General features: G+C 38.7%; 1 protein-coding gene across 2 annotated transcripts in view; it reads left to right on the top strand.

Moving 5' to 3' along the window:
- NME7 (NME/NM23 family member 7) overlaps window positions 1-12,259 on the top strand; it is an 88,835-nt gene that overhangs the window by 51,158 nt on the left and 25,418 nt on the right. For both annotated transcript variants that reach the window (XM_063148292.1, XM_063148293.1), the window contains exon 10: window positions 2,287-2,388. In XM_063148292.1, the coding sequence (XP_063004362.1) occupies window positions 2,287-2,388 (102 nt within the window). The remainder of the gene's footprint in view (window positions 1-2,286; window positions 2,389-12,259) is intronic.

Raw genomic sequence — 12,259 nt, 5'->3', positions numbered from 1 at the left:
CTAATCATGATGGCAAAAGGTTCTGGAGAAGGCACACATGGGAACAGCAATGGATATTGCAGTGCAGTCCAAATAGGAAAGTGTGTTACAAAATACGATATTGGAGAAAGAATATGACCACTTCTATATGTGACTCAGAACCATCTGTTTTGATCTAAATTTTATTTATCATTCCAAAATAACTCAGCAGAAAAGATACTAGCATCCAGAAATCCTTTTAAAAAACCATAGTTCCATTTCTTCTGGTTATTTCTTGTCAGTCAGAAAAAGGTTTGACATTGTATTTAAAGTATTCTGTGAAAAGAGAAAGCTGTACAATTGCCCAAAATTTTACCTTTTTGAGCATCTCCTACATGGGATTTTACATACTGTTGCTTAGTTTTTGTTCTGTTTTGCTTTTATTTCCTGCTCTAGCCAGAATAGAAAATGGGGAAAAAGAAGTGAGATTATTTCAGCTCAGAATCCACTTTGTTAATCGAAAATCTTTGAACTTGATCCACCTCCGGGAATGGTTCTGGCTGACCACAAACCATGCTATTTGATGAATAGTTTATTCAAATTTGATGTAGCTGTAATAGGTGCCTCACCAGACAAATGTTGTCTGCTAGTTAGACTCAGCTCTGGACTTGATGAGGCTGTGTAAGTAGATCAGGCTTGTCTGACACAGAAGCACCTGCCTCTGTACCTGGTGGCATCTGGTCTTCAGGTCTCAGCTCTGTGCAGTAACGAAGGAGTGAGGAGTCACTTCGGTCGTGTTGTTCACTGTTGCTGGTGGGATCTTTGTGCTGAGACAGAAACAATAAAAGAGGGAGGAACTGTTTACTGTTTCTTAGCAGAATGAAATATGTGCCTCTTTGACCTGTTTTGAACAGAGGATCTGTTGGTGATAAAACAGTTTTTGGAATTAAAATATTTATTTACGTTGTAGAGCATGAAGCTAGTCTGCACTCCTTCCATGTCCTTAAGGAATACTTCTACCTAAATTTCCTAGGATCTGGTTGATGATAGAGGCACTGGATAGAATTCAGAGAGGGGAGCTTAGGCACATGTTCTCAGTATGGAATCCAGTATGAGGATAGTAGCTTTTGCAACACTGCTGCTTTACTCATAGTCATTGTGTATTTCTTTTCTGTCAGAATTCATAGAAGGAAGAGAAGGACTTAGTTGTTGTTTTCCTTCTGCTCTTTCATCCACTCTGTATGCTTTGCCGTGGTTCGTCTTTGATCTGCCTGTGGCTGGTGGGCATGATTGCAGAACCTTGTTAGTCCTTACCTATCCTCCCTTACTTTCGGTGCATGTTTTGCCCTTTCGTCTTTCCTCGTTGGTTTTGATTCCTTTAATTGTCTTGATTTGTTTAAAACTTGTCTGTCCAGATTTCTAGACAACTATGCAATTATAAGGCCATGATTTAAAAAAGGAAGTCAGACTAGAACATCAAAATAGATTCTTTCTGCTTGTGAAACCCATACTTCTAATTAACAAACTCCAAAATGGCACTAATGCCCAGGGTTATTTTAAGCTTATGAAAGCTAAGACCCATCTTCATCACCCACACAGAACTCACAATGTCTCTTTACTCTCCTGGAGACTCCAGGAAACAGATGATTTCACTATTACTGAGATCCTGGTATTAGTACATCACAAGAATGTTGCCAGACCCTTTCCCTGACAGATTGTGCCACAGGGACAGATACTGTTGGCTTGTGTGTTTCAGCTTCTCCAGTAATCTGTGAGGAAAAGACAGAGAGAACCAAAAGCTCAGGAGATATTTTAATGACTTAAAGCCATCAAATGAGTGTATGTTTAAGAACAGATAGGCTGTGTACTGTGCTTCTGGTAGGGAACACTGCAAAGTACATTGCTGCCTGTGGAACTGGCTGAACGTAGCGTGATTTTCCAGGTTTAAAACCCAGCAAAGTACATTCCAGTGATTCAGTCTAGTTTGACAAGTTACGAGATACTGCCTTGGAATCTAGGTCCAGATCAATAAGGATGTACCTACAAAAGAATTTCAAGTATTGTGGATGCAGTTTTATACTATTCAGAATCCTGTTGAAGCTGAATATCCAATTTTTCTCAATTTTCACCTTCTAAACCAAGTAGCAAAATGGAAAACATTGCTTTTGTGGTGAGTACTAATGGTATCTGTTGAGTGTCCTCACTTTCCTAAATGCATGTTTCTTAATTGTTCGTGTCCTGTAAGTTTGGGCCTTGTTTTGGGGAGAAATGCATCCCTTGCTGAAACCCAAAGAGTTCAACTTTTTTTTTGTCTTCTTTCTCTTCCAGGAGATGGTTTCAGAGTTGTGTTCAGGCCCTTGCATAGCAATGGAGATTAGACAATTAGATCCTTCAAAAGTGTTCAGAGACTTCTGTGGTCCTTCTGACCCTGTAAGTACTTTCTTGAGGGATAAATAAAGCATAAAAAGTTGATGTGCAAAGTGAATTAAAATGTCAAAGTGTGGTATAGCAGCCATATGCCTGCTGCATTCATTAGAAATATGTCAGTATTACCTTATTATAAGAGGTCAAACACTGACCTTGGTGGACTAATTTGCAAATCCTTTAGCAACCCTTCTGATCTTACCTAAACCAGATTATAAAATACTGTGATGACATTTATGTGAAAGGAAAGCTATCTAGGCAAAAATCTCTGTTCAAGAATTCACAAATATAAGAATGCAAAGCTTCAGAGCCCTGCAATGAACAGTTATTTCTTGTGGATGCTAGTGTGATCACATGTTAATTCACTTCAGTCAGTGGCATTCTCCTAGGATGAAACTGAAAGAAAAATAGGTTCCTTTGATTTTTAGAAGGAAGCAAACAAAAAAGTGTGTCAAAGTTCTCATACCTGTTTGCTTCTAGCTTTTGTTTTTCATTTTTTGAGGTGTATAATTACATATGTGTAATACTGTGTGCATTTTGAAGAAAGGTGTAAGTACTGTCTCAGAAAGTTTGCAGATTTCTGTTAAACAGTGAAGGCTGCTCTACACACAAGAAGAATGAGGTGAAAGGTGCAATGGAGGCAGTGAAGTCAGGGCTTGTATGTTTTTCTTGTTATTATTTAATGTTTTAGTGGCAGACTTGAGGCAAGTCATCAATCTTCTTGGAAAATAATCACACAAATGAATGTTTGAAGGGGAGAACAAGTTATTCGGGATGTTTTTCTTCAGATACAGAGTTTTCATTATAGAAAGCACAGGTTAAAGGCATTATCCAAACTTTTATTGCCTTTTCTGTTTGGTAACATTCAAGTATTTCCCTACCGGGTTAGCATCTTGTAAACAGAGCAAAAGCCATTTATCTGATTAAGTTTTAACTGTAGGATGGTATATCAGTAGTAATGTACACAAACAGTAGTTTCAGTTTTGTTTGAAATTTCATGTTTAAGGTTACTGGTCTTTAAAACATTCAAAGATACAGTCATTTTATTTGGGCCTATTACATCCTTTTCATGTGTCTGCTTGTTTAATACCTGATAAATTAAAATCAACGTATGCTTGCAAACATCACAGTGGCTTTTATTTATGAAAGACAATTGTTTCTATATAAGGGGAATTTCATTGGTTTTCCTTACTCACATGAAAAACTGTAATAAATATACAATGTGTGTAAGCAACTATTGATGAGCTGTGGGACTGAGGGATGTATAAACTGGTGGGTTTTCTGGGTAACAGAAGAAAACCACAGAGGGGGGAACTAATTTCCTGTCTCCCAGATCTCTTGCTCCTCAGTGACTTAGTGATGCTGTTTGCGTTTCCCTGGTAATGGTTTAATGTCTGACTTGTGAAGTGAAAATGAGTACCTGCCTGCTTCTAGTGGAAGCACAGGCTGTAAGTTTTGGACGCTGACTTCAGAGCAGTTCCACTAATGGTATGTTTGGAAGACAGGCAACTGTGTTTTATTTCTGTGCACTGTTTTCTGTCTAAATTGCAAATTAATTGATTCACCAAGCACATAAAGCCTATGTACAGTAACTGCAGATGCTGTCAAGACAAATCATTGCCTGAAGTTAATCTGTCTCTTCAGACAGTGTTTGTAGCTTGTCCACGAGGATAAAGGGGCTAAGGTATCTTGGCTTTTGTCATTCCCAACTGGAATTGCCAGAGAAGCTCACACCTGCACTTTGTGGTTACAATATTTGTCTAAAATAGGAGTAGCAGAAACCATAACAGCAGTTTCATTACCGAAAGAGGTTATATGCAGACCATGAAGATAATTAGGACTTGATTGATGTTCTAGTGGTTAAGGAGCATCTAAGTGTCATGAAAATAGTGCATTATCATTAAGAGATCTGGATCTCTTTATAGCTTGTCTTTTTACATATGATAGATTCTGATGTGTGTGCAGTCTGTTCAAAAACACAGGAGAAGACCAAGTTCACTACAAAAATGGACTCATTTGGGTCACTTTTGCTCCTGTTACAGAGTACCTTATCTGCCACTGAAATCACTGTCATTGCTTTCAAGGCAAAGTGCTGTTTGAAGTGACTGAAGGTCGTTGGAATTTGACTTATATAATGAATCTTTGCCAATCACCTGTTCTGTTAATTATATCTTAAATACATAACAAATGTAATAATTACTTTATGGCACATCAGATATCTGAACCAGGTGTGAATGTTTGTTAACATGTCTGTTCTTGGTTTTACAGGATGTATACGTTTTAAGAAAGAATTAGAATTCTTCTATTTTGAGGATTAGACTTTATTAAGATAACAATTTACAACAAGTGTATAATGCTAAAAATGAACTGGAACTCTGGACTGCTTTCTATAAGCGGGTAATAGTTTGTTAGCACTGCAGGTCAGTAAAGCTCTCTGCCAAAAATATCCTTCATTATAAACCACCTTATAAATAATTTATTAAAACCTCCTCTGTGGTAGTAGGGAAGACAACTAAACAAAAAAACTGGTTTGAGGCTCTTGGTAGTCATGTGTGAAGACCCTATCGTAACTGGAAAGCAGGTGATGAAATAAAGGTAGTTCTCTGGAAAGAGCTGTGCTGAACATACTCACTCCCAAAATTACTGTGGTCTGATTGAAGGGTTCAGTGTGGCAGATTTCCGGCTTGTGGAACACTTGTCCCCAGTAGATAGTACCTGCAGTAGGATATATGCCTTTCTGCAGATCCTGCTTGCTCCTTGCATCCTTCTGGTATGCTGGCACTTTTCTGCTGAGTGTCTGCCTGGCTCACTGTACTCTTGGTGTGCTGTCAGCCTCTTTAATCACAGCTCATTCTTTTGTGCCATTGGTGGTCACACCTCAGGCCTTTCTGTAGTCCAGTTGTGATGCTTGTTCTTGTCTTCCAGTTGCATTCTCTAGTCAGGTCTCAGGCTCCTTCTATGCGCCTCTTCCTCTCTGTCCTGGTTTGCCTCTGTGGCTAAAATGTGGGCCTTGGAAGTGGAAGGTTCTCTCCATATCTGCTATAATAAACAGCTATTTACTCTTTACTTATTTTTGCAGCACCCCTGTAAAAGGCCAGCAGTCATACTGATACCCATCTTGAAAATGTTTATTTGCAATGTTAATAAGAACTGTTTAAAAAGGTGTCTGAATGTCACACAAGACTGCAGCTTTTCAGGAGGGGAGGCATCCTCAGTCTGCTATGCACACAAAACTTTAAGTTTTGAAATGCTGACATCCAGATATTTAAATTACAAATAAGAATGGGGCTTATGAAATGACTTCAGGTCCCACTGATTTTCATGGTGTGTCTGGATCACTTAAGCCCTTTTTTAAAATACACTATCAAATCTTGCTATGCAGGTTCTTAAATTACACATTTTTTGCTGGATGTTATTTCACTGTGTTTCTATTGGTGCAGTTGAAAAGAAAGGAAAAAAAATTGAAAGGAAAAAATTTTTAAATTTCACCTATGACAAAGAGGTAGCTCTTCTAGAAAACTAGGAAGAGGACTTTAAAAGTTAATTAGATCTGATTCTTACAGAACACGTGTCTTTTCAACTTTCAGTGCACACTATTACTCGGAGGTAAAAGTTACTAACTGGACCAAAGTCTGACAGAAATGAAGTTATGTTTCTCCTTCATTGTAAAGAAATGAAAATGCTTGGAGGGGTAGGGGTAAATGCAGCACGGTTGCATTATGAAAAAAGCTGTTTTAAGGTCAGTAAGGAAGAAAAAGAAAGCAACCTATTCTGCATTGATTTGGCTTGCTTTAACATGGACCGGGTTGTAAAGTCTGTAATGGAAAACCTTGGAACAAGGGGAAGGTGGCCAGGGAATCCTGTCACCACTTGAGTTTGCTGGCATTGATATTTCATTTCACTAATGTTTGTATATTTTGGGCCTCTGGAGCAGTTAGAGGCTTTTTGTTATTACTTAGGTCTGAAGCTACAGCTTTAGTTTTCACATCTTTGTGCAGCTTCTATATTGAAATAACTGCTTGGTACCATTTTGTCATGGAGTTGTCAGGATGATTACTTAGTATTCATAAAACACTTGAAAAATGCTGTACAAATTAAGGTGGGGGTTTTTTGTATTTTGTTGTTTTTTTTTTTTTTTTTAACTTTGTTCATATGCAAATTAAAAAGTTGGTTATAATACATTATTCCAAGAGTCTTCATCAGCTACATGTTCCTGGCTGACTGCATAAATTTTAGTATTCCTAAGAGCTTCTAACTTGGAATTGGCAGTACACTAAACATGACTCAAGTCCCTTCTGTTGTGAGATACTATTAAAGTGGTGGGGTGTGCTGCAGTATTTCTGCATCCTGTGGACTGAAAGGGGATTTTCATACGCTTGCTTTAAATCCTAACCTGCATTCTTTTTACATTGGGGATTTGCGCCTCTAAGTGTAACAGTGTATCAAGTCATTTGTACTTTTGCATGAAAGAGTTGAAAGGGAGATTAGATGGTTAAAACAAAGCAGTGAACTGAAAGAGCTGGAGTCTGCTTTAGCTCCATTCCTGACCTCACTGTGTGACCTTGGACAAAAAGTTCAATATCTTTCTGCCTCAGTTAATCACATCAGTTAAACAGGGATAGCTATGAGCCAAAGAGCACAGTTGCTGTAAGATTTTTGTTTTTATAGACCTCCTGTGAATCTCTAGCAGTGAAAAACAGGTATATGTGAGGCATACAGTGTTCATGTTCATTCCTAGAGTTACATTATCAGCACAACATTTTCATAGTGCATCATATAAAGAATACTTCAGTGGAAGATGTAAAGGAATATAAAGGCTATTTTTGAGCTTCCAAGTACTTGTTTTCTGTTAATACCTCTATAGCTATTTCAGTGTGGATTCTCCCTATAGCCTAGTGAGCCCTGATGAGAGTGTTGACAATGAAATACATAATGTCTTTCAAGAGAAATAAGGTTGTTTTAATCTAACTCTTTATTGAAGAAAATTTTAATGTAATTGATTATCTGCTCAGATAGTCTGAGTCAAGTAATAAAAATAAAAACTTTCATTCAGATGCAGACTGTTACTAGCTTGAGTAGTAAACAGACCAATCAATACCAGTTACAATACCCTGCTGTTTAAGCCAGCAATAGGAAAGACATGATTGAATTGCTTAGATGTTATTTAGGGTCAATCATCTGACTCTGTCCTTTCAGTTTTTAATTTCTACATTAATTTCTACAGGTCTAATGAAAAAGTGTTCTAGACAGAGCTAAGGCTCTTAGTTGGGAGACAGGGTAGTTTTTATCTGCAGAGGTGCATTCTTCCCTCTAGTGCAGCCTCCTTTTTCTGAGCTGGCACTGCTGATTCCTAAACCCCAAGGTATCTGTAAGTTCAGGACTTCTCCTGTCTTTTTCCATGTCACCTGTTCGTGCACAGGCAGGGGATCTAGAAAAAAGGAAGTGCTGAGATAGCTGTGCTCTAATGACCCATAGCTGTAATGTGACTGCAACTAGGTGTTGTCACCACTGTTTTAGACTGTCCGTATATTGGTGTATGATTTGAAATTTACCTCCAGCAGTATTACACTTTCTTGCCAGAAACAAGCCTATGTCTGTGGATGCCAAACACTGCACCTGTGGCAGTGAATTGCTTTCCCTGGTTTAAAATGCATGGAGTCTGCACTGGCTGCACCAGGAACAAAACTCATAATTATGCTCTGTGTAGCCCTGGGAGCAGCTGAGAGTCAAGAATCCAATAAGTAATTTTTACAGGCATGAATTCAGTGATCATAGTAAGTTCTCCTGATGTCTTTTTTGCTTCTGAATATGTACTGCAGATGTCTGGCAGGCCTTGATACCCACCCTACCCCTGCTGCCCTATTTGCTTTGATCACGTGTATATGTCCTTTGTAGTGGCATGGATGATCTGCTCACAGTTTTGAAGTGACCAGCTTAGAGCTGTGTTTCTTGCCGACTGTCTCCTCCAAGCCACTCTTTGCAGGTGATGGGCAGGGGTTTTATGGCAAGAGGGATTTCAGCCCCAGGGCAGTATGTCTGTGTGCAAAGATTAGAACAAAAATCAGAGCAGTAGTAGTGGAGGAGCCCTTTACTTGCAAGTGGTTTGCTTTAGATGTGGCTTGTTGTTGCCACAAGGTTGCTGTCATATGATGGCTGTTCAGTGTCATGTGGACCTGGAGCTTGTAGGCTCACTTTGATTCTTGATGGCTAGATTGAAATTTGCTGTTATTAGTGGTGACTGACAGTCTCCATCAGGAGACTAAATATTGACAGAGCCCTCAAGACCTAACTCTACTTTAAATCCAGTATGATTGAGGCATGCTGGCAAAGTTACAGTTGGAAAAAAACGCTTTTATCTGCCACTCCTTGTCTGTGGCTCCAGCGCTACTGAACTTGAATGTGTTATCAATGCAACTGTTGCTGCCTAAACACATCCTGGATATGAGCTCACTGGACTTGAGTTCAGTGGTCCCAAATTTGAGTAATCTGCTAAAATAGTTAATAAAAGATAGTGCACTGTCTATTACCAGGGCCACTGCCACCACAGAGGCATGATACTGGAGAGTCTGCTGCTTTTGTCCTCTGGAGAGAAGGTGTTTGTGCCCTCTGGGGGAGGGCTGAGAGTATATTTGCATCTCATTTCCAGTTGCTGCAATGCCTTTTTTTATAATTAGTTGACTACCAAACCCCCTCTAGCCTATGTAGTAGGGTTTTTTTTTTTGAGTTTCTTCTACTACCTGACATTATGATATTTTAGTATCCTCTGATGACAAGACATGTTTTAAACTGATTTCTGGACATTTGCAGGAAGTTACAATATTTTGTCAAAGATTCTGTATGTCCTTCTAGAAAGGAGCATCAGCTTCAGTGTTCCAATCTGCATTTCTGTCTTTCCCTTATGTCAATCTATCTCTGGCTTGGAAATGTTTCTTTCGGGGTACCTCTCACCTCGTTCCAGGCTGGAACATCTTGCCCTCTTTTAGCAATAGGAGTGAAACTTAACATGAGCCCAGAGACTGAAGGAAAGCAGATCTGTGCCACAGAGCATTTACAGCATTGGTTACTGATCTTCCTTGACTTGCTGAACTACCATGGAGATCTCCTAGTTACTCTCCAGAATGGCTAATGTGCCAGGATGTCCTGGAGCTGGATGTTTGGGCCTTTCCCAAAAAGTGTCACAGGACCAGCCATTTTGGTAAGGGTTTAAGCTGCACCTAGAATATTTACTTTTTAAGAAAACTCATTTTTTCTTTGGTCAAGACCTTGGTACTGATCAGCTCTGCAGACAGCGAAGGACATGTAATCTCATCTGAAATTACAAAGACTAATTGCATCTGTACGTAGGTGGGAATGAAGACTGAAAGACTGGCTTAGAAATCATAAAGGCTCCCTTTGCACTCAGACTGAGCACAAACCAAAGAAGTAGGTGTGTGTTATTAAAGAATTGGTTATTTTAAGCAGCTGTGATGAGCACAAGATTCTTATAAATGCTGTAAGTTACATAAATTTGTCTATTCTGCCTTGAGGAGGTGGAGTTTTTCTGATTGCGCAGAGTTTTGGCAATAACTATCCATCTGCAGGTCTTGTTCTGCAAAATGAATGCTTCCACACCCTGTTTTCATTGGATCTTCCTGGTAATGTTCTCTCCAAGCTTTGAATAAATGCCATGCTTCAGCGTAGTGTTACTGATTTAGTATCTCATACTGATGGCTCAAATTTTATTTTAAAAGTGACCACACAAAGTTTTAAAAGTGCTTGCCTAGTTTCTTTCAGCATTTGCTTGGTTTGTGTCTAAATAATACAAAATCAATATATCATATCTTTGTTGTATCTCTGCTTAGGTATCTTAGATGGATTAAAGGGAAAAGTTTTGGTTCCCACTACTGTAGAGAAAGAGGTAGGCTTCTAAATTAGCCGCTGATTATGTGATACCAGCCTAGTATAGACAAATATACAATGTAATCCTGCACTGGTAGGTTGATCAAAGGTAGTCTGCAGGGTTCTCTCCAGGACTTGTTTCTCACAGCTGCACTGGATTACAATGTGATTTACCTGGCCTGTGGGAGGGTTTTAATACTGTTTAAAAATAAGAGTATATTCCCCCTTATGAAAAGTCTTTGTCAGTAATACAAATAGCTGATCATCAGAACTTTTAGATTGTAGTGTCCTCCTGCAGTCAGAGGATGTCTGTCTCCCTTTCTTTTCATTTTTTTAGTATTTTTTTCTCCCTTCATTTTCCTTTACACTGTTCTATTTAAGGTTCTGCTGTAGTTGCAGAGGTTCCTAAGAATAGATTAATTAATATATTCAGTCCATAAAGGCAAGGTGAGAGCCTTTTTGAGAATATGATGGTTCTGGGTTAAATTCGTGGTTGTTTTCTTTGCTTCCATTGTGTTCTGTTTGGTTACAGCAGACAGCAAATCACCCTTTTACCTTGGACAGCAATGTTTTTGATATATAAAATACCAGAAAATGAATATTCGGGAAAATAAACCAGCTTATATCTTCATTTTTTCCTTGCAAAAAGGGAGCAATGTTTCCAAAAGATACGGCAAGTTTGGAGGTCATTCTGTCTGGGAAAGAAAGTTATACTATTACCGCATTAAACAACTATTTTCCCCTTTGGTTTCATAGCACTCTGGTCATGGTGACCTTGTGTGTTTGTAGAATCTTTGATTTGAATAGATTAAGAGCATTTGCTTACATGCGTGCCTCAGGTTTTTGTTGACTGTAGATAGCCTTGTCCTTTACTAGAATTCGTCCCAGCCTCTAGTTGGAACATATTGGTTATGTTGTGCTGTTGCAAATACTTCACATTATGAGGTAATATGAGTGATATTTCATTTTTTAAAAATTAAGAAAATAATAAAGGTAGAATGTGGTAGAAAAGCAAGTGCTTTTTCTAGAGCTCTGTAGATGGCAGTTAGCAAGAGTGAACACAGAAAGCTGCTTGATGAAATTGTGCAAGAGAGAAAGTTATAGCCATGTTGAAAAAGGGCAGTAGAACAGTTAACTTTTCCACACAACTAACACCTTAAGTTTTAGCTTTCATGTTTTCCAGATTCTGTACTGCATTAGTATATAACTCTGAACTTCATATAAAGTGTTAGCAAGTTCTCCTCAGTTTAGTTAGACAAAACAATCTTTTTCCAGCCCAAGAACCAAGGACACTGTTACAGCTTCAGACTCAAAATTATAAACAACTACAAATTGTGGAGAGCCAACTGGGAAGATGGGGCTTCATAACCTTAAGCTGTTATGGGACAATTAGCCTCAATAAGTAATGGGCCAAAATTTACAAAAGTGTGGAAATGTGTGACCCGTCATCCATTTTGGGTGTAACCTTAGCCAGGCTCTTGTAATGCCCAAGGTGTATTCTTTGAAGGCCTTTTTAATAAATATCTACTTTATTCCTTTAGCACTGTCTAGCCTCTGTTCTAGGTAGCCTCTCAAGGCATCACAACCATGATGATTTTGTGATTGTGAGTATCCTGAAGTTGGCTGTTACTGTCCCAGAAAGTTTCATGTTTTTCAGTCAGCAGATTATGAATGGTGAATTCCTAGAAGTACATTACTTATTTTTCTCTTTTCCTTATCCCAGAGGACTTCTTGTTCAGGCTCTGCTCTGCTCAGTGTTGACCTACTGATAGGTCAACACTATCAGTAGTAGAAGTAGTAATAGCCAAACAAGAAGGGAGCTGCAGATCACAGTGTATCTTAGATACTCTTGATGATAAATTGTCAAATGAGAGAAATCGGAGTTATGGAGAAGATTATTGTGGAAGGTATTGAAAAACACCTGTAAGACAATGCAATCATTGGTCACAGCCAGCATTACTTTGTTGAGGGGAAAGTCCTGCTTATCAAATCCAATTTC

The sequence above is a fragment of the Melospiza melodia genome, chromosome 2, assembly GCF_035770615.1.
Source record: "Melospiza melodia melodia isolate bMelMel2 chromosome 2, bMelMel2.pri, whole genome shotgun sequence".
NCBI lineage: Eukaryota > Metazoa > Chordata > Aves > Passeriformes > Passerellidae > Melospiza > Melospiza melodia.
The sequence above is the reverse complement of the archived record's forward strand: the minus strand, read 5'-3'. Positions and strand labels throughout refer to the sequence as shown.